At 43.6% G+C, this 20,225-nt stretch overlaps 1 protein-coding gene across 1 annotated transcript; it reads left to right on the top strand.

Annotated features, from left to right (window-relative positions):
- Positions 1–5,263: 5,263 nt before the first annotated feature.
- On the top strand, positions 5,264–19,075 carry LOC123993061 (ras-related protein Rab-4B-like). Its single transcript, XM_046294819.1, has 8 exons — positions 5,264–5,431; positions 12,534–12,614; positions 13,204–13,318; positions 13,440–13,502; positions 14,514–14,668; positions 14,974–15,069; positions 18,408–18,584; positions 18,662–19,075. Exons 1-7 carry the CDS (start codon positions 5,416–5,418, stop codon positions 18,521–18,523), a joined length of 642 nt encoding a protein of 213 aa, XP_046150775.1. The 5' UTR covers positions 5,264–5,415; the 3' UTR covers positions 18,524–18,584; positions 18,662–19,075.
- Positions 19,076–20,225: the final 1,150 nt, after the last annotated feature.

The following is a 20,225-nucleotide window of genomic DNA, read 5'->3' as shown; positions in this document are numbered from 1 at the left end:
AAATAGTTCAGAGAACGTTAAGAAACAACGTTCTCCTGTGGGAATTTCAATACTTCAGCATAATGCTTCCTACAGGTTTCCTCATGTTTTTATTTAAAGTCAGATTCTTACAGTGGCGTGTATTCATGGATGCCAAGTGAAGCCAGGCTTCCCCAAATATTTGACCTGTGTTTTCATAATTTTCCAATAATTCCCAAGTGGCTGAATCTCACCTGAGAAATCATCCGAGTGAGGGAAACAAGTGCACCTCAGTCTCAGTATGTGTATAAAATCATTTCATAATCAGCGTTGAGTTCAACTGTGGGTTGTCCTGGTGCAGCAAAACAACCTCCAAGAAGGAGGCCAATTTGGATTTGGCTTCACACCAATCAAATCACATCCTAAGCAAATCCTCATCATTTACAGACAAACGTGTCTGTTTCTGGTCTATTTGTGTTGAAGTCCTTCAGTAGCTTGCTTGCTAAATTGGCCCTCTCCTTAGCCATGGATGGAGATGGGGATTTGGACTTCTGGTTTTGACTAATTCTCTGTACAGGCCAATGATTATGACGGGGATTCTAATCTAACCATAAATTAATATATTCCCTTTGCTACTGGCACTAAGAGCATCTGATTGAAAACACGTTCAATATAGGGGACAGGTGTGAGACTAGACATAGCTTAGTAAGCCTCCAAATGAACTAGGGACAAGACATGAGCTAACTTAGCTAGTTCATTTTTGCCCATTCAAGGAAGTTTGACTAGCAAGCATTTTTAGCTAGGTAGCCTATGAAGAAGAAAAACTAAAAGCATACTGTATAACAGAGCCATAGACCGTTTTGCCAACATGAAAGAGAAGATGATGGCATTGGCATACTTCTATTTTTTTTTTACTTGTGCACGCATGCACACACACACATGCACAAATCAGTACCATGGACAGTCACGTGATATTTAGCAACATTGATTGAGCTAAATTGTTTTTGGTATCTTGAAGTTTGTTTTCAGAGTATTAAACTAAGCATATTCCGCCACTGTGTGACTGTTGTCTTTTTGTTGTCATTACTTATTTTGTAGCGTATGAACAAATGAGTTACAGAGCAAACAACTCAAATATCACAACATAGGTTGTAATATGGCTTTTTTATTGGCTTGGCTAGGCTTCCCCAGTGATCTTACCCACGCACCGCACGTTAAGAAACAACGTTCTTCTGTGGGAATTTCAGTACTTCAACATTTTACATTACATTTAAGTCATTTAGCAGACGCTCTTATCCAGAGCGACTTACAAATTGGTGCATTCACCTTATGACATCCAGTGGAACAGCCACTTTACAATAGTGCATCTAAATCTTTTAAGAGGGGGGGGGTAGAAGGATTACTTTATCCTAGGTATTCCTTAAAGAGGTGGGGTTTCAGGTGTCTCCGGAAGGTGGTGATTGATTCCGCTGTCCTGGCGTCGTGAGGGAGTTTGTTCCACCATTGGGGGGGCCAGAGCAGCGAACAGTTTTGACTGGGCTGAGCGGGAACTGTACTTCCTCAGTGGTAGGGAGGCGAGCAGGCCAGAGGTGGATGAACGCAGTGCCCTTGTTTGGGTGTAGGGCCTGATCAGAGCCTGGAGGTACTGAGGTGCCGTTCCCCTCACAGCTCCGTAGGCAAGCACCATGGTCTTGTAGCCATAACACTATACGCAGGTTTCCTCATGGTTCCATTTAAAGTAATGTTTCCATTTAAAGTAATGTTTAAAGTAATGTTCTCATAACATTAAGAAAATGTTCCATAAAAAAACAAGAAGACATTAGTAGTGTTCAAAAAACGTTCTAAGAATGTTATTGAAAAACATATACATTCCTTTCTCAGCGGCAAAACTCTCGCTATTCTCTATGTTGTTAAGTGTGTTCAGGTGTATTGGCCGCAGCTATTAATTGTCCACACCTGATCTTAATGAGTGCTTGTTTCCTTTTAAATGGCGTCTGTTTGAATAGATTAACAGCTTTGTATGAGGGAAAAAAAACATGGCATGCTAGCTCCATCCTGGTGGCGCAGTGGACGAATTCCATGGATAACGAACAGAAATAGTCCACTGATGCCGTAAAACAATGAAAAATAAATGTGTTTGCATGATTAAGAAAATTTGTTTCCATGTGCCCTACCTACGCTTGGAGTTACAAACAGAACTTTAATAAAAACCTCCCAGGAAAACTTTCAGAGAACCATAGTAAAACGTTCTCAGAACCTCCCTGCAACCTTAACATGTACGTTCCCAGAACATGCAAAATGTTCACTTCCAATCTCAGAACGTTTAAAAAACAAATCTGTTTGAAATGGTCAGGAAACTTTTAGGGGCCTAATGATTTCTTAACCTGGCACTGGAGACAGCATCGAGATAGGAGAACGGGGAGAGGGGGGAGAGAAGATAAGAGACAGGGTGTGTAGTAGAGCTCCAGATGTTAGTGGATCACAGAAAGAAAAAAAAAACATACTGTACCTTTGTTTCCCTCCAACCACACCTCAGACAGTGTGCAGTCGAGTAGAGACCACCTTAAGAAAACATCCGTAGCCCGACACGACATTGCGCCTTGCGCTTCCTTCTCTCTTTAATGTCAGTGAAAAGGCCTTTTAAACAGGGCCGGGGAGGCCGGGGGGATCTGACAGGGCAGAACAAAGGCAGGGAGGAACCAGGGGAGACGGTGGTGGAGGGCTCTCTCATTTATCACCTGTTGCCCTGGGGCGGTCCTCCCCCCTCCACACTGTGTTTTGAATGTGTGTGTGTGTGTGTGTGTGTGTGTGTGTGTGTATGTGTGTTTGGGTGCTCTAGACAGTATGGCAAGGTGATGAATGAGAACGCAGGCATTCTTCATCAAAACCTCAAAAGACTCTGCATTGTTTAACTTTTTCAAAAGCGAGGAAGAGTCAACTTGCTTGCCAGCCCCTGCAAGTCCCCACACCGAACACCCCCCTAACACACAACCAGACTTCCTGGTGAAATAAAGGTAACAGAAAGATTAAAAGACACTGCCTAAACACACTTACCCACAAACCCATGGGACACCATACAGACTGGGCATATAATGGACATAATAGAGAATGGCTACTCAGATAGATATCACAAAAGAAAACATTGAGCAGTTTTTATTATGTTTATATTCTATGCTAAAATAGTATAAACTTAAAACAGTTGTTATTAACGCAGGTTTAATGTCATATCATATTATATTTCATGTCATTTCATGTCTTGTCGCAGGCCTGTCAATGTTCGGTCTAATAATTCTCAGACCAAGCGCAATAGACTTCAGGCACAAACTCTTATCTGTGCCTGCCATCGCGTGGCCAGCTGTTGCATCTACATGCAACGCAGAGCTGCGAACGCTCACGCTCACGCATTGGCCGCGAGACATGCGTTTGACCCTCTTCTCACGCTCACACGCCACACCTCATATCTCACGCATTGAAAAGTACTGCTTTTATTTTTCTAAATCCAATGTACAGGGCGTTAACTTTTTCAACGGTATACTACTCCAACTTGTGTTCAAATCGGAGCATCTGCGACTGCATTATAATATCACGCGCGGAACCTGTATTATTGTCCTATAGGAGCCAAAGCAATGTGAACCGCGGCACATTAAAGTATATGATTGGTCTAGTTATGTAACGAACCAAGGGGATTGCGTGCGCGTTTTAAAGAAACGCCCCCTTCTTTTGGTGATTGACATTTAGGCTTTGGCAACCAAATAGCAGCAGACATACCTACCATCTGTTTTTAGCAGGGAAGTTTGGTAGGGTGACCTGATTTTCCCCACAATAACAGTATTTAATTGTTCCACTTCTTCACAGTTTTTCCAGTGTCTGATATACCTACATGTGTCTTTGAAAATTAATTATAATGCGGCTATTTATTTTTGCAGCCAATCGTGGACAGTTTTGAATATGTCCTACAAATAAGCATTGGATATGAATTGCTCCAGGCCATTTTAGTATTGTGCACGTGCTAGCTAGAGATGGTGGGGGGACTCACAGATCATACACAGATAACATATTTTGTCTATGCAGAGTAAGATGATGGAAAGGATCTTCAACTAGTAGGCATAAACCACCTGCATATTGATATTCATTTTTTAAATATTGGGTGATTGAGAAATGAATTGTTATAACAAGAACGTTTCTAAACACCCATTGGGAAACATGGATCAGGGGTGGCCAACCCTCCTGGAGAACAAGCATGATTTTCTTCCAGTCCTGTTTTAAAGAGATAGTTCACCAAAATGACAAATACAAAATGTTTGTGTCCTTACCTTAAAGTAGTCTATGGACAAGGAGACGACTGCAATCTATGATTTGGTTCCCCACTGCCATCAACCATTAATATGAGTATTTATGAGCATTCCTGAGTATTCCTGCTGACCTTCCCACTGTTTCTCCTATGTGCCTGTCTCCCCGTCTAACTTAATTACTGTCTGAATAAAGTGTCAATCCACCTAAAAAAATAGATATGTTTAATAAACTATTAGCATACTTTAAATGTCATACTTTAACAGTAACAAAGTTGTCAAATGAGTGTTCAATTAATGTTCAAAGCATTCTGAATACACCTGACCTGTGTTTTATTCCCACCCTTGTCATGGACCTAAGCCATGTCAAAATACATATAACTGCAGGAGTTTAGCTTTAAAACAGTGCAATTTTCCTGGGGGAAAAAGCTTTCTTCAAAAGTTGCCAGCCCTGGCAACGGCTGCTGTGTAGTGAATCCCTAATAACAATAGCTGTCCTAAGATGAAATTCTTGACCAATTTGTTAAGTGACTGGATTCAATATACTTTTCGTTACTCACCAAAATAAAGTGAAGAAAGCAATGGAAGATGGGTCAAGGGGCAGGGACCCTAAGAGAAATGGTGTGAGTGGTAGATCTGTACCAGTACAAAGTGATAAACCAACAAGTGATATATGTTTCAGGAAGATTTTTAGCATTTATAGCAATGGTTATCAACTGTACTGGAGGGATGGAATGTAAGTTGCAGAAAATTGAGGTTGTGGTGGCAGCTGTAGAGATGTATTTGGGTGTGCGAGACTTGACGTCAGAAGAGTTACAGGGTGTGGTGGTAGGAATAATAGTGGAGTATGGTGTTTCTTTCTTTATTTTGTATATTTAAAACAAATTGTGAGTGTAGTGTTAGATGGTAGTTCATGTTTTATATATTTTTTTCAAGCAAAGTTATACTCCAGTCTAGTAGGTGGCGGTAATGCAACATTTATTGGATGCCAACCGCTATTAAACCTCATCGAAGAATAAGCTGTGTTGTTGGAGGAAGGAAAGGAAACGGTGTGGCAAAGTCAGAAATCTAAAACATTAGAAAACAACACCACATCCTTTAAATACGGTACGAAGAAATAAACGAAGAAAAGCCAACTGAGTCCATCGTTTTTAAAGCGGGGGCCGACATGTCTGAAACATACGGTACGTTTAGTTAGCCTGTTAGCTAGCCGAAGATGGTGGAGAAATGAAGATAGTTCACTCAGGCCGTTTACCATTGAACAAAAATAATCAGTTCCGGTCTACTTAACGGGGTGGGTATCCCATAGACGTATAGAATAGCAGCTGGTCTACTTAGTTAATTGCATTTCATTAAACCAGAAAAAAGCAGTGAGTGAAGTGTCTCGCTTTCTCTTCTGTATTTGAGCGAGCTACGTAATGTAACTTCTACTGTACCTGCTGGGGTCAGGAGGCTTGTTTGTGGGTAGAGAGTAGCGGGGTGTGCTTCCTAAAATTGTCAAGAAGTAGTTTTAGTACACAACTATTGTCTATTGTATTGGTTTCACTCCCAGACGGCGTTGTCCCAAAGTTAGTCAATAAGTAACTTCTATTGAAATATTATCAACAAAACATTGGTATAGTTAACTTAGGTGGCTAGTTTACGGCAGTAAGTTTAGTCATAGCTAGAAGCTGTATTTGCAGTCCTTCGGTTTAATTTAACAGACCTCCTTTTGATTTAGCTAGTCATGTGTCCTTGGGATTGAAAATTGGAAGTGGTGGGGTTAGTTAACTTCTCAAGTGAGGCATTTTTGCTAACGACCGGGCTCTCCAACCCTGTTCCCGGAGAGCCACCCTCTAGGTTTCCACTCCAACTCTAACCTAGCGCACTTGGTTCTAATAATTCGCTGGTTGACCAACTTAATCCTGTTAGTTTTGAAGCGAAAACCTACTGGAGGGTAGCTCTCCAGGAACATGGTCAGAGAGCCCTGGTCTGATGCATTTTCAATGACACCCCAGCCCCAGGGTACAGATACCAGCATCCTCATCGCCTTCATAACTAGCTTGCTACATGAGATCATATCTGGAATTCGTATAAACATTTCGAACGAGACTGGAATACTGTTTTGCATGTGACTTCCTCTGAATTTGAACAAAGATGTCTTTGAGTTACATGCACACAATAATGGAATTTATTGTGGATAGTCAGATTAATATAATAGCTAACGTTAGTTCGATTAAAACTATTACATGCTTTGCACGAACGATTTCCATAATAATGCTGTTTTACAGACATCTGAAATCGGCTATTTTTTTGGGAAGCATATTTGATTCTCGGTTCGAACAAAGTTTGAATGTGAAAACTACTTCTACTTTGTAACTAACGTTACTGCTAAATTGTTCTGAATACACTTCACTCGCGCTAAAAAAAAAAAAAAAGAGGAAGGCTCGTTTGGTTGATGCTAGCACTTGCTCAGATCAAATACACCGCTTGAACGCCGATTTAAGGTGTTAATATGTCCTAATAATTTGAAAGATTGCTTAGAAAAACAGGTGTTTTAATCGTTTGTATGCTTACTTCGATTTGGAGTGTTTTACTGTAGCCAGGCCTATTCATTTTCTTATGCTGTGGCAAATGGATTGGTTTTTGTTTGTGTAACAACAGCACACCTTGGATACTCACTCCTCTCCTGTTGCAGCTTTCTCAACCCCCCTGCTTGACACAAACACACACGTGTCTCTCCATCTGTGTCTCCACTCGATAATGATATAGTCTCTCTTTTGCTCTCTCTCTGAAATGCTACACCAGCAGGTCAACATTAGGGGTGGAGTGCTCTGCACTAATGGTACATAGAGCACAGCTGTAATAGTCTTCATTGATTTACTCATGGGTTTTTCCCCCCTTCTAAGTACTAGAAGGGATAAAGGAAAGGAGGGCAGAACAACAGTCACAGGGGAGACGCGTGACTACACAAAGCAGACTAGCAGAAGCTGCATTCACTAATTCACGTTTGGCTCTCAGTGAAGGATTGGGCCGACTGTCCTTTTTTATTCTTTACCCGAACACAAAACGCATCGCACAGTCTCTCGGTTAGGGAAATGGCTGTCTGAGTGTGTACACACACTGATGAAGCCCAGCACAGTAAGATAGTATATGGCTTGGCTCCAGAGGTAACACGGGTCTGATTCAGAGCAGGTGAAGAACAGGAGGATGTGTGTGTGTGTGGTCACTGATCAGGCTGTTATTTCTGCCAAATCCTGCCTGCTGTTTACTATAGCTTATACCCAACAAAATACTTGTGGCGTTATTATGGTGTAAATACAATGACTCAACTATTCCCTTCCGGGGTAAGGCCTAGACAGGCTTTTCCATCGATCACGTTCACACACAGGTTGTCTTTGATAAGTGTTTCTGTTGAGAGACACAAAACAAGGTGTGATAAGGCCTCTAGTGGGTACCTACCTTGCCATGAATGTGTCCTCATGGTTATGTTGCTTGAGTAAACCACACACGCTAGTATAAATAGGCCATGGTTGATTTATGGGTTGGAGAATAGCTGGCTGCAGGAGTACTTAATGTGTTTTAAATGTCACAGAAGAACAAAGGAGCAATCTCATCCCCAGCTCTCTCCTTTCATCAGTAGGAGTTGAGTCATTTACTCGAGTTACAATATTGACTATTTGACTGGCCTGCTTTGTAGCCTAGCTGATTAGCCTAATAGCAGCAGAGCGGTCAACAGCATACAGTCTGCAAATCAATCAGAAAGTTTTAGGTGAAGAGTCAGGCACTGACAAAGTTGGAAACGTAATTGAAATACAGTACCAGTCAAAAGTTTGGACACCTACTCATTCAAGTGTTTTTCTTAATTTTACTAATTTTTTTTTACATTGTGGAGTAATAGTGAAGACATCAAAACTATGAAATATCACATGGAATCATGTAGTAAACAAAAAAGTGTAAAATGAAAATATTTGAGATTCTTCAAATAGCCACCCTTTTCCTTGATGACAGCTTTGCACACTCTTGGCATTCTCTCAACCAGCTTCACCTGGAATGCTTTTACAAAAGTCTTGAAGGAGTTCCCACATGCTGAGCACTTGTTGGCTGCTTTTCCTTCACTCTGTGGTCCAACTCATTCCAAACCATCTCAATTGGGTTGAGGTTGGGTTATTGTTGAGGCCAGGTCATCTGATGCAGCACTCCATCACTCTCCTTCTCGGTCAAATAGCCCTTACATAGCCTGGAGGTGTGTTGGGCCATTGTCCTGTTGAAAAACAAATGATTGTCCCACTAAGCACAAACCAGGTGGGATGGCATATCGCTGCAGAATGCTGTGGTAGCCATGCCTTTCAATTCTAACAAAATCACCCAGTGTCACCAACAAACCATCACACCTCCATAATGCTTCACGGTGGTAACAACACATGTGGAGATAATCCGTTCACCTACTCTGCATCTCACAAAAACACAGCGGTTGGAACCAAAAATCTCACATTTGGACTCATCAGACCAAAGGACAGAATTCCACTGTTCAAATGTCCATTGCTCCTGTTTCTTGGCCTAAGCAAGTCTCTTCTTCTTATTGGTGTCCTTTAGAAATGGTTTATTTGCAGTAATTTGAGGTGCAGATATTCTAAAGAACATATCCTCTGCAGCAGTGGTAACTCTGGGTATTCCTTTCCTGGGGCGGTCCTCTTGAGAGCTAGTTTCATCATAGCGCTTGATGGTTTTTGCGAATGCACTTCAAGAAACATTCCAAAGTTCTTGATGTTCCGCATTGACTGACCTTCACGTCTTAAATTAATGATGGACTGTTGTTTCTCTTTGCTTATTTGAGCTGTTCTTGCCATAATATGGGTTTGGTTTTCTACCAAACAGGTAGAAGGTTATCTTCTGTATACCAACCCTACCACGTCACAACACAACTGACTAGCTCAAATGCATTAAGAAGGAAAGAAATTCCACAAATGTACTTTTTAACAAGGCACACCATTTAATTTAAATGCATTCTAGGTAACTACCTCATGAAGCTGGTTGAGAGAATGCCAAGAGTCTGCAAAACTGTCATCAAGGCAAAGGGTGGCTACTTTGAAGAATCTCAAATATAAAATATACTTTCATTTGTTTAACACTTGTTTTTTGGTTACTACATGATTCCATATGTGTTATTTCAGAGTTTTGATGTATTCACTATTATTCTACAACATTCAAATAAAACCTGGAATGAGTAGTAGGTGTGTCTAAACTTTTGACTGGTACTGTAATCTCCCAGTAAATGCAACAACTAGCCTTGAAACTCAGTGAGAGGCCTGTGTTTTTCCTGCAGCTTGACTCACGTGTGTGTGTGTGTGTGTGTGTGTGTGTGTGTGTGTGTGTGTGTGTGTGTGTGTGTGTGTGTGTGTGTGTGTGTGTGTGTGTGTGTGTGTGTGTGTGTGTGTGTGTGTGAGAGACTTGTGCATCCTTCACTCTATACTACTACTACTACTGCCCCTTTCCACACACAGCCAGCCTCTCCCTCTTCAATTCCCCATTGTTCCCTGTACGGCTTGGTGGAACCCTGGCCTACGCATGCAAATGGCCCCTGACCTCTGACCTATCTGTGGTCACGGCACAAAGGCCGTCTTTGGACTGCTCTGTGTCCCACACGTCAGGACCCCAGCCAGACGGTCATGTGCGTAGGATGGGTCAAGTATCAGACCTGGTCCAACACACCACTAGATCTGTGCAGCTGCCCCAGTGTAACCCATCTGTGTTGTGCAGATGTACTCGGTCCCGGTCAGCTATACATAGGACTGTTTGTGAATAGACTGCCTCCGTTCTTATACACTTGCCGCCATGTAGCCAGCTCAGCGTTTCCCCTAGGATCTTTTTCAGGCAGTTGTGGTGCAGTTAGCGGGGGAGGGGCAGCAGAGACAAAATGTTGCTGTTTTTAAAGCACATTTTCTACAGTTCTACACGTTTCTGCCATGGTTTATGCTGTGTTATGCTATCTGAGTGACTCAAACATGGTAACAAAATCAATGGGGGCCCCCATGCCATTTTAGATATTTTAGGTCGTCTAGTTTTTATTTCAGTGGTTAGTTCTCAAAGATGATCTTATAAAATTTCTGTACAGTTGAAGTCGGAAGTTTACATACTTAGGTTGGAGTCATTAAAGCTTGTTTTTCAACCACTTCACAAATTTCTTGTTAACAAACTATAGTTTTGGCAAGTCAGTCAGGACATCTACTTTGTGCATGAAAAGTATTTGTTCCAACAATTGTTTACAGATAATTCACTGTATCCCAGAAGTTTACATACACTAAGTTGACTGTGCCTTTGATGTCATGGTTTTAGAAGCTTCTGATAGGCTAATTGATGTCAATTGGAGGTTTACCTGTGGATGTATTTCAAGGCCTACCTTCAAACTCAGTGCCTCTTTGCTTGACATCATGGAATAATCTAAAGAAATCAGCCAAGACCTCAGAAAAAAATTGTAGACCTCCACAAGTATGGTTCATCCTTGGGAGCAATTTCCAAATGCCTGAATGTACCACGCTCATCTGTACAAACATATAGTACGCAAGTATAAACGCCATGGGACCACGCAGTCATCTTACCGCTCAGGAAGAAGATGCATTCTGTCTCCTCAAGATTAATGTACTTCAGTGCGAAAAGTCTAAATCAATCCCAGAGCAACAGCAAAGGACCTTGTGAAGATGTTGGAGGAAACTGGTACAAAAGTATCTATAGCCACAGTAAAATGAGTCCTATATCGATATAACCTGAAAGGCCGCTCAGCAAGGAAGAAGCCACTGCTCCAAAACCGCCATAAAAAGACAGACTACGGTTTGCATCTGCACATGGGGACAAAGATCATACTTTTTGGAGAAAAATCTTCTGGTCTGATGAAACAAAAATAGAACTGTTTGGCCATAATGACCATTGTTATGTTTGCAGGAAAAAGGGGGAGGCTTGCAAGCCGAAGAATACCATCCCAACCTTGAAGAACGGGGGTGGCAGCATTATGTTGTGGAGGTGCTTTGCTGCAGGAGGGACTGGTGCACTTCACAAAATAGATGGCATTATGGGGAGGGAAAATAATGTGGATATATTGAAGCAACATTTCAAGACATCAGTCAGGTGGTTAAAGCTTGGTCACAAATGGGTCTTCCAAATGGACAATAACCCCAAGCATACTTCCAAAGTTGTGGCAAAATGGCTTAAGGACAACAAAGTGAAGGTATTGGAGTGGCCATCACAAAGCCCTGATCTCAATCCTATAGAAAATGTGTGGGCAGAACTGAAAAGGCGTGTGCGAGCAAGGAGGCCTACAAACCTGACTCAGTTATACCAGCTCTGTCAGAAGGAATGGGCCAAAATTCACCAAACGTATTGTAGGAAGCTTGTGGAAGGCTACCAGAAACGTTTGACCCAAATAAATAAAAGCGGAAATAATTCATTCTCTCTACTATTATTCTGACATTTCACATTCATAAAATAAAGTGGGGATCCTAACTGACCTAAGACGGGGATTAAATGTAAATGTAAAACTAGGATTAAATGTAAAAAATAATGAAAAACCGAGTTTAAAAATGTTTTTTAGCCAAACTATTTGGCTAAGGTGTATGTGAACTTCCGACTTCAACCGTATAGACAGTCAGGGAGAGTGTTTTAAATTATTATAAAAAAAATGTTTTTGTGGTAGCCATGATTTTGAACATAGGGGAAACACTGCATGTGAATGTCAGTGCAACACTCAGGCTAGTTGCATGGAGCTCACCTAGCTAGGAGCCTGTCTGTCTAGTCAGGGGTTGCGCTGCAACATTGAGTCATCGAGCCCTTTGGTCAGATCGGTGAGGGTGGTATGAGGTCAGAGGCTGGGTTCCTGGATGCTATCGCTACACTCTGAGACGAGCCACACCATACAGATAAGCTTGGCTTTTTATTGGGGGAAATCAGGAGCAGTTCCAAAGCCTGAGGAGACGGACCGGATGATACAACTCAATCTCTCTCATAGCGAGGAGTGACGTCCTATGGGACATCACACCTCTCAGTGGTTGACAACACATCCTCTCTCATTGTTAATTTAGACGTCTCTTTTACCTCCATCCTTTTAACAAGCCGCTTTGCAAAGTAGCATCAATGTTAACATAGCCCTCACACTCGCACGCAAGGTAGTGATTAGCCAGCTAATTTGGGACCGTTGGCAACTCGGTGACAGTGAGCAGCTCACGATCACAGGACGACTTAAGGATTGGTCTCAAGTTCAACCGTTTGAGCCGCTGGCGTTGTATTGATTTCTGTCCCCGCTCTCTCTCATTTCAGACTTCCTGTTTAAGTTCCTGGTCATTGGAAGTGCTGGGGCAGGGAAATCTTGCCTCCTGCACCAGTTCATTGAGACCAAGTGTAAGTAGTGCCGATGCTGGTCGCCCCCTGTCCTGCAAATACACAACACCCACATGCATCGTTTATGTACAATAATATAGAAACGGTACAAGTATCTCTGCACACTGACACACACACACACACTCGCTCGCTCGCTCATGTAGCGGATGTCCACGTACACTGATGTGCAAAATGAGATAAAGACCTCTAACTCCCAGTCCTGTCAGTAGCTTGAGAGAGGGGCTTTGACTGTGTTAATCTCTGGACCTGGGAGAGGCAGTAGCTCCTTAACCCTCTGGTATGCTGATGAGGCTTCCGAAGAAGCTTCTGACGCGAACTGTTCTGGTCTTTTAAACAAGCACAACGCATCAGCACAATATAGATCAGCTCTGGGAATTAACCAGGAAATGTTTCTGTGAAGTCTTGGCAACTTAGACCTAATGACTAGGCAGTCACACCTACTCTTTAGTCAAGGTTGTCTTTCACAAAGCAGCCATCTGTAAAAACAGACATTGTAATAAAGGATGAGATATAAACAAACAGTGCGGTGATGTTTGTCTTCTCTCCCAATTTTTATTATTATTATTATTTTTGTCTCTTTCCTGTGCAGTCAAGCAGGACTCCAACCACACCATCGGGGTCGAGTTTGGGTCCAGGGTGGTCAACGTCGGGGGTAAGACGGTTAAACTACAGATCTGGGACACAGCCGGACAGGAGCGCTTCAGGTAAAGATCTCCCATTGGTTACCCTGAGTGCCGTTACCGCTGACCCGTCCTCTCATTGGTTGACAGATTGTATTCTGGTTCTGTGATTGGTTAACAGTGCTTTCTGTCTGCCCTCCCCCAGGTCTGTGACTCGTAGCTACTACCGCGGAGCGGCAGGGGCGCTGCTCGTCTATGACATCACAAGGTAGGTGAACCAATGAACGACCCATTACGAACGCGCACTGATTTTACTGGTCTTACGCACGCACACCCACACACGCACGCACACACACCCAGGCATGGGAGTTAGCATAGAGCACGGAGAGACTGACTAGAGATGTTTGAATTTCAACAGGCCTATGGAGAGTCTGTCAGGAGCACTTAGACACTCTGAGTCAGAGATGGAGACATTTGTATGGCAGCACCAAGCCAAGAGTTTTTATTTAATAAGCCCATAGTTGCCATGGCACCGCCTGTCTCATAATCAAGATGGAGGGAATGGTGTATTGTCAGGTGAGCTTTAATAAAGTGTGTGTGTGATGCAGAATGACAGGGCCTGTAATAAAGTGTGTGATGCAGAATGACAGGGCCTGTAATAAAGTGGCGTCTCCAGACAGGAGGCAGGCAGACCGGAAAGCAAAACTCCATTAGACAGTGTCAACCGAGCGAGAGAGAGAAGAGAGCAGGGAGTGAGAGAATATGGGGAGAGGGAGAGATGGAAACGTGTGGTGTGAGAGAGCTACGCAGAGGGGTCGTCATCGCTTACCTCTATGCTGACGTCATGGTTAAGCCGCCTCGCTGTGGGACATTAGTCGACACCCTTCTGCTCATTGTTTTCACGTTGCCATGGACACCAGCATGCTGTCACCATGGTGATCGGGGACTTTCCCCCCCCAAAAAAGAGAAGGTGTGACGTGGTATCGGACTCCATCTGTCCTTGAGGAGGGGAAAGGGAGGGATGACGTTTCATATTTCTCTTCTCATTTGGAGCAAAAATAACATTAGTCCACAGAGAGAGGTTGAGAATATTAGCAGTTTTTCAACTTATCACCCCCCCTCATCCAAGTACTTCTTCTATTTGAGCTCTGATGCTGTCATGAACACACAATTCACAACTCTGCTTTTTCAAAAGTAACGTCCCATTCCCTATTGAACATGCCTTTCCCTAAGGAAACGCGATTTGAATCAGTTCTCCCCTCCTGTGTCTTTCCTCTAGCCGGGAGACGTACAACGCCCTGACTGACTGGCTGACAGACGCACGGACGCTGGCCAGCCCCAACATCGTCATCATCCTGTGCGGCAATAAGAAGGACCTGGACGCGGACCGAGAGGTCACCTTCCTCGAGGCGTCCCGCTTCGCACAGGAGAACGGTAACTGTCTGTCCATCTCTCACCCTTCTCTCCTCTACTCAGGCCGTTTCCCTGGCTCTCATTTCACAACTGTCTCTCACCCTTTCTCTCACTGTCACTCTCACCCTTCTCTCCTCTACTCAGGCCAGTTCCCTGGCTCCCATTTCACAACTCTCTCACCCTTTCTGCACTCCATCGCTCCCCTTTTTCATTTCTCCCCTTTTTAGTCAACTCTAATCTCAGGTAGTTGTAATTTCCACAAGTTTTTAAACCTGTATGAGTTTAATTGGGATGAGAGTATCGAGTTGACTGACTGACTGTTACAGAACTGATGTTCCTGGAGACTAGCGCTCTGACAGGGGAGAATGTGGAGGAGGCCTTCCTCAAAACCGCCCGTACCATCCTCAACAAGATAGAGTCAGGTAAACAAACAGTTTACTTATGAGGTGTGTTTGTGTGTGTGCTAAAAATGTGTTTCTGTTTGATTTTCAATCTTACTATCAAACAAGTTCAATGTGTATGATTTTGGGATGTCTCATGTTGTTTACGCCTAGCGATATGTGTGTGCCTTGGTCTTTCTTGATTTAATGTACAACTGAAGAAAAATATAAACTCAACAATTTCATTTTTTTTACTGAGCTACAGTTCATACAAGGACAGCATTCAATTGAAATAAATTCATTAATCTATAGATTTCGCTTGACTGGGAATACAGATATGCATCTGTTGGTCACAGATACCTTAAAAAATATATATAATTGGGGTGTGGATATGAAAACCAGTCAGTATCTGGTGTCATCACCATTTGCCTCGTGCAGCGCAACACATCTCCTTCACATATAGTTGATCAGGCTGTTGATTGTGGCCTGTGGAATGTTGTCCCATTCCTCTTCAATGGATGTGCGAAGTTGCTGGATATTGGCGGGAACTGGAACACTCTGTCGATCCAGAGCATCCCAAACATGCTCAATGGGTGACATATCTGCTGAGTATGCAGGCCATGGAAGAACTGGGACATTTTCAGCTTCCAGGAATTGTGTACAGATACATGGGGCCTCAGCATTATCGTGCTGAAACTTGAGGTATTTCAGCATGAAGATGATGTCCCAATCTGTAATCCCCACATGTTTTAAGATGACTACAATCATCCCTGTTCTTAAGAACTCTTAAGGCTTCATGCCACAATGACTCCCTCCTAGTAGCACTCACTTCAGTAATCATGAAGTTCTTTGGATGGCTGGTTATGGCATACATTAACTCCACCATCCCAGACACCCTGGCTGGCCTAGACTCACTCCAATTTCCATACCGCCCCAACAGATCCATAGATTATACATCCTCAATTGCTCTCTACACTGCCTTCGCCCACCTAGATAAGAGGAATACCTAGGTGAGAATGATGTTCATTGGCTACAGATCAGCTTTCAACACTATTGTCACCTCCATGCTCATCACCGAACTTAGGACTCGGGGGTATGAACACCTCCCTCCGCAACTGAGTCCTGGACTTTCTGACGGGCCGACCCCAGGTGGTGATGGTAGGCAACATCACCTCTGCCACGCTGACCCTCAACACAGGGGCCCCACGGGTATGTGCTTAGTCCCCTCCTATACTGCCTGTTCACCCACGACTGCGTGGCCACACAACACCACCATCAAGTTTTCTGAAGACACTATGGGGATAGGCCTGATCACCGGCAACAATTAGTCAGCCTACAGGGAGGATGTCAGTGACATGGCAGTGTGGTGCCAGAGCAACAAATTCTCCCTCAATGTCAGTAACACCACCTAATCGTGGACTACAGGAAACGAGGAGGTGAGTTTAGCATGTGGGCCCTCCAATCCTCAAAAAGTTCTACAGCTGTACCATTGAGAGCATCTTGACTGGCTGCATCACTGCCTGGTGTGGCAATAGCACCGCCCTCGATCGCATGGCGCTAAAGAGGATGGTGTGGACAACCGAGTACATCACTGGGGCTCCCTGCCAACCAGGACCTCTATATCAGGTGGTGTGGAAAGAAGGCCCTGAAAATCGTTAAGACTCCAACCACCCAAGCCCATACACTATTCTCTCTCTACTTCCGAACAGCAACCGGTACCCGGTGCATCAAGTCTGGCACCAACAGGTTCTTGAACAGCTTCTATCCCCAAGCAATAAGACCGTCTGAGTTAACCTTGTATCTTTTATTGACCTATTTTTAGATTTCCTCTATGCACACTCGCAGGGCCCTACACACTCATAATATGCACATACATTTCTACTGACTCTACACCCACTCACAAACAAGCTGCTGCTACTCTATTTATCTTACATCCTGTTGCTTAGTCACCTTACTTACCCCTATTACATACAGTGCATTTAGAAAGTATTCCGACCTTGACTTTTTCCACATTTTGTTACATTACAGCCTTCTAAAATGGATTAAATCGTTTTTCCCCTCACAATACCCCATAATGACAAAGCAAAAACATTATTTCATTTTTTTGCAAATTTAATTTAAAAAAATGTTTTAACTGAAATATCACATTTACAAAAGTATTGAGACCCTTTACTCTACTTTGCCGAAACACCTTTGGCAGCGATTACAGCCTCGAGTCTTCTTTGGTATGGCGTTATAAGCTTGGCACACCTGTGACTTGTCCAGAAGCCATTCCTGTGTAGTCTTGACTGTGTGCTTAGGGACGTTGTCCTGTTGGAAGGTGAACCTTTGCCCAAGTCTGAGGTCTGGAGCAGGTTTTCATCAAGGATCTCGCTGTACTTTTCTCTGTTCATCTTTCCCTTGATCCTGAATAGTCTCCCAGTCCCTGATGCTGAAAAACATCCCCACAGCATGATGCACCAAGCTTCACCGTAGGGGGATGGTGCCAGGTTTCCTCCGCTTGGCATTCAGGCCAAAGAGTTCAATCTTGGTTTCATCAGACCAGAGGGTCCTTTAGGTGCCTTTTGGCAAACTCCAAGCAGGCTGTTATGTGCCTTTTACTGAAGAGTGGCTTCCATCTGGCGACTACCATAAAGGCCTGATTGGTGGAGTGCTGCAGAAATGGTTGTCCTTCTGGAAGGTTCTCCAATCTCCACACAAGAACATCTCGAGCCATGTCGGAGTGACTATCGGGTTCTTGGTCACCTCCCTGACCAAGGCCCTTCTCCCCCCCGATTGCTCACTGGCTGGGTAGCCAGCTCTAGTCTTGGTGGTTCCAAACTTCTTTAATTTAAGAATGATGGAGGTCACTATGTTCTTGGGGACCTTCAATGTTTTGGTAGCCTTCCCCAGATCTATGCTTCGACACAATCCTGTCTTGGAGCTCTACGGACAATTCCTTCAACCTCATGGCTTGGTTTAGACAGGTGTGTGTCTATCCAAATTATGTCCAATCAATTGAATTTACTACACTCCAAATTGTAGAAACATCTCAAGGATGATAAATGGAAACAGGATGCACCTGAGCTCAATTTCGGACTCACATAGCAAAGGGTCTAAATTATTATGTAAATAAAGTATGTTTTTTTTGTTGTTTAATGTCTAAACCTGTTTTCGCTTATATAATCAATTTTAGAATAAGACCTTAACAAACTAAAGGTGGAAAAAGTCAAGGGGTCTTAATCCTTTCCAAAGTCACTGTATGTGTGTTCACATCGACTGTATCACATCCGGCCGTGATTGGGAGTCCCATAGGGCACCGTTGTAAATAAGAATTTGTTCTTAACTGACTTGCCAGGTTAAATAAAGGTAAAAAACAAAATGCGCCTTGCCTCTGTCAGGTGAGTTGGACCCAGAACGGATGGGTTCAGGTATCCAGTATGGAGATTCTTCTCTGAGGCAGCTGAGACAGCCCAGAGGTACCACCGCACAGACCAAGCAGCAGTGTAACTGCTAGGGGCCGGACCTCACCCTCACTCTTCAGCCCCACTCGCACATGCACAGGACGTGCCCTAAAGGTCAGTAGACTGCCATGCTTCGATTAAATGTCTTTCGAGAATAATTGATCAAAATCTAACATTTCTCTCCCTCTCAGCTCGAGGTGTTTTGGGATGTGCAGGACTCTTCCCCTTATCCCTTCTGAAACCACTTACACACGTACAGCATACCTTGACCAGTCGCCATGGAGATGACCTGCAACTCCTGACCATTGGTAAGAGACTATACTTCCTGCCAAGGGAGGTTACCCAGGCTCCTGGGTCCTAGGCTGGGAAACCCTGTGGTGTGAACTGTGCTGGGTACATAAGAAGAAGAGTCCATATCTGGGATGACTGTCAGGGTCAGGGGTTATGTGTAGGGGATTTCCTGTTTTTACCCTCCCTTTGTGGTTTTTATCAACACATGCTTGCACACACACACACACACACACACACACACACACACACACACACACACACACACACACACACACACACACACACACACACACACACACACACACACACACACACACACACACACACACACACACACACACACACAGTACACACACCACCTGTAACAAAGTCCATGAAGGATGAAATGCAAAACAAACTTCCTCCTTCATATGCAGCCTGTTAGACTGCAATGTCAGGTTGCTTGATGATTGAAGTTCTTATGTTTTACCCATCACAGCGGGAGCACTCCCCATTCATCTGTTTTTATGAGCTGATTTTGAACCTTTGTTTGCACTGTACTTCTTATCAAGCCTGCTTGTTCACCTTCTGATAACCGGGGCAAACCTAAGTCTCCCCAAACCGAGCTTGACTGCTCTGCAACCCCGAAAAGAGCCATTTACCTACAACACCCAAGCATGAGCAGATATTGGGTCAGTTGTGAATGCTTCCTCAATTATTGTCCGACCCATTTCCCTTGATTCTTCTCCCGGCTTCAGATGTACACTTGTAACTGATTCCACCGGTCTAAATGTTACCACATGTAACTCGACCTCGGGTATAAATGGTATTGATTCTAATCTAATGGACAACTTGTCCAAGGTTTGTTTTCAATTCATGCAATTTATCAAGTGGAGTACTGGCCTTACAGGAACATTTCTTGACGTTGTAGATGTATACTGCCCCCCCCCCCCCAGTCCACATGTTTCCGATCAGTCATTACTAGCACCCCCCCCAAAGAGAAATCGATTCACTCCATGAGGCAATCAGAAAGGCCTGCGAGTCATGTCCAAAGCACAATGAAATGTGTTATTCCCCATTATCAGCTGCATATCTTATGTTACTGCTTGCCTTTGCGATGTAAAATGCTACACTCTTGTCTCGTTCTCCGGCTCTATCGTGCCCCTGGGGAGGTTATCCCCGAGAATCGTACCCCCATCTTGGCCCTCTTCATTTCTCTGCTGCTCTGAGTTCACATGTAAAGACCGGTCACCGGGAGCTAGACTGGTTTCGGTGTCACTAGTGGGAAATATTCAGGTTACAGGGCCAGGCGGCTGTCAAAGATTCAACTGCACTTTTTGTTTTTACATGTCTTACACATGAAGTCTTGCCTCTTCCACCTATAATTTTCTGTCTGTCATATAGAATCGGGTTATGAAACATTTAGAATTTCAGGCCCCATGTACCCTTACCTAATTCCTAAGCAATGCTACTGTTTGCACTCCA

Source organism: Oncorhynchus gorbuscha, linkage group LG13 (assembly GCF_021184085.1).
Source record: "Oncorhynchus gorbuscha isolate QuinsamMale2020 ecotype Even-year linkage group LG13, OgorEven_v1.0, whole genome shotgun sequence".
NCBI lineage: Eukaryota > Metazoa > Chordata > Actinopteri > Salmoniformes > Salmonidae > Oncorhynchus > Oncorhynchus gorbuscha.
Note: the sequence above shows the minus strand (reverse complement) of the source record. Positions and strands in the feature narration are given on the sequence as shown.

Excerpts from the sequence above, each read along its gene's own strand:
- LOC123993061 (XM_046294819.1), top strand. Across the intron at positions 12,615-13,203 it reads CCAGTTCATTGAGACCAAGT|TCAAGCAGGACTCCAACCAC; the intron begins GTAAGTAGTGCC and ends TTTCCTGTGCAG. Across the intron at positions 13,319-13,439 it reads GCCGGACAGGAGCGCTTCAG|GTCTGTGACTCGTAGCTACT; the intron begins GTAAAGATCTCC and ends GCCCTCCCCCAG.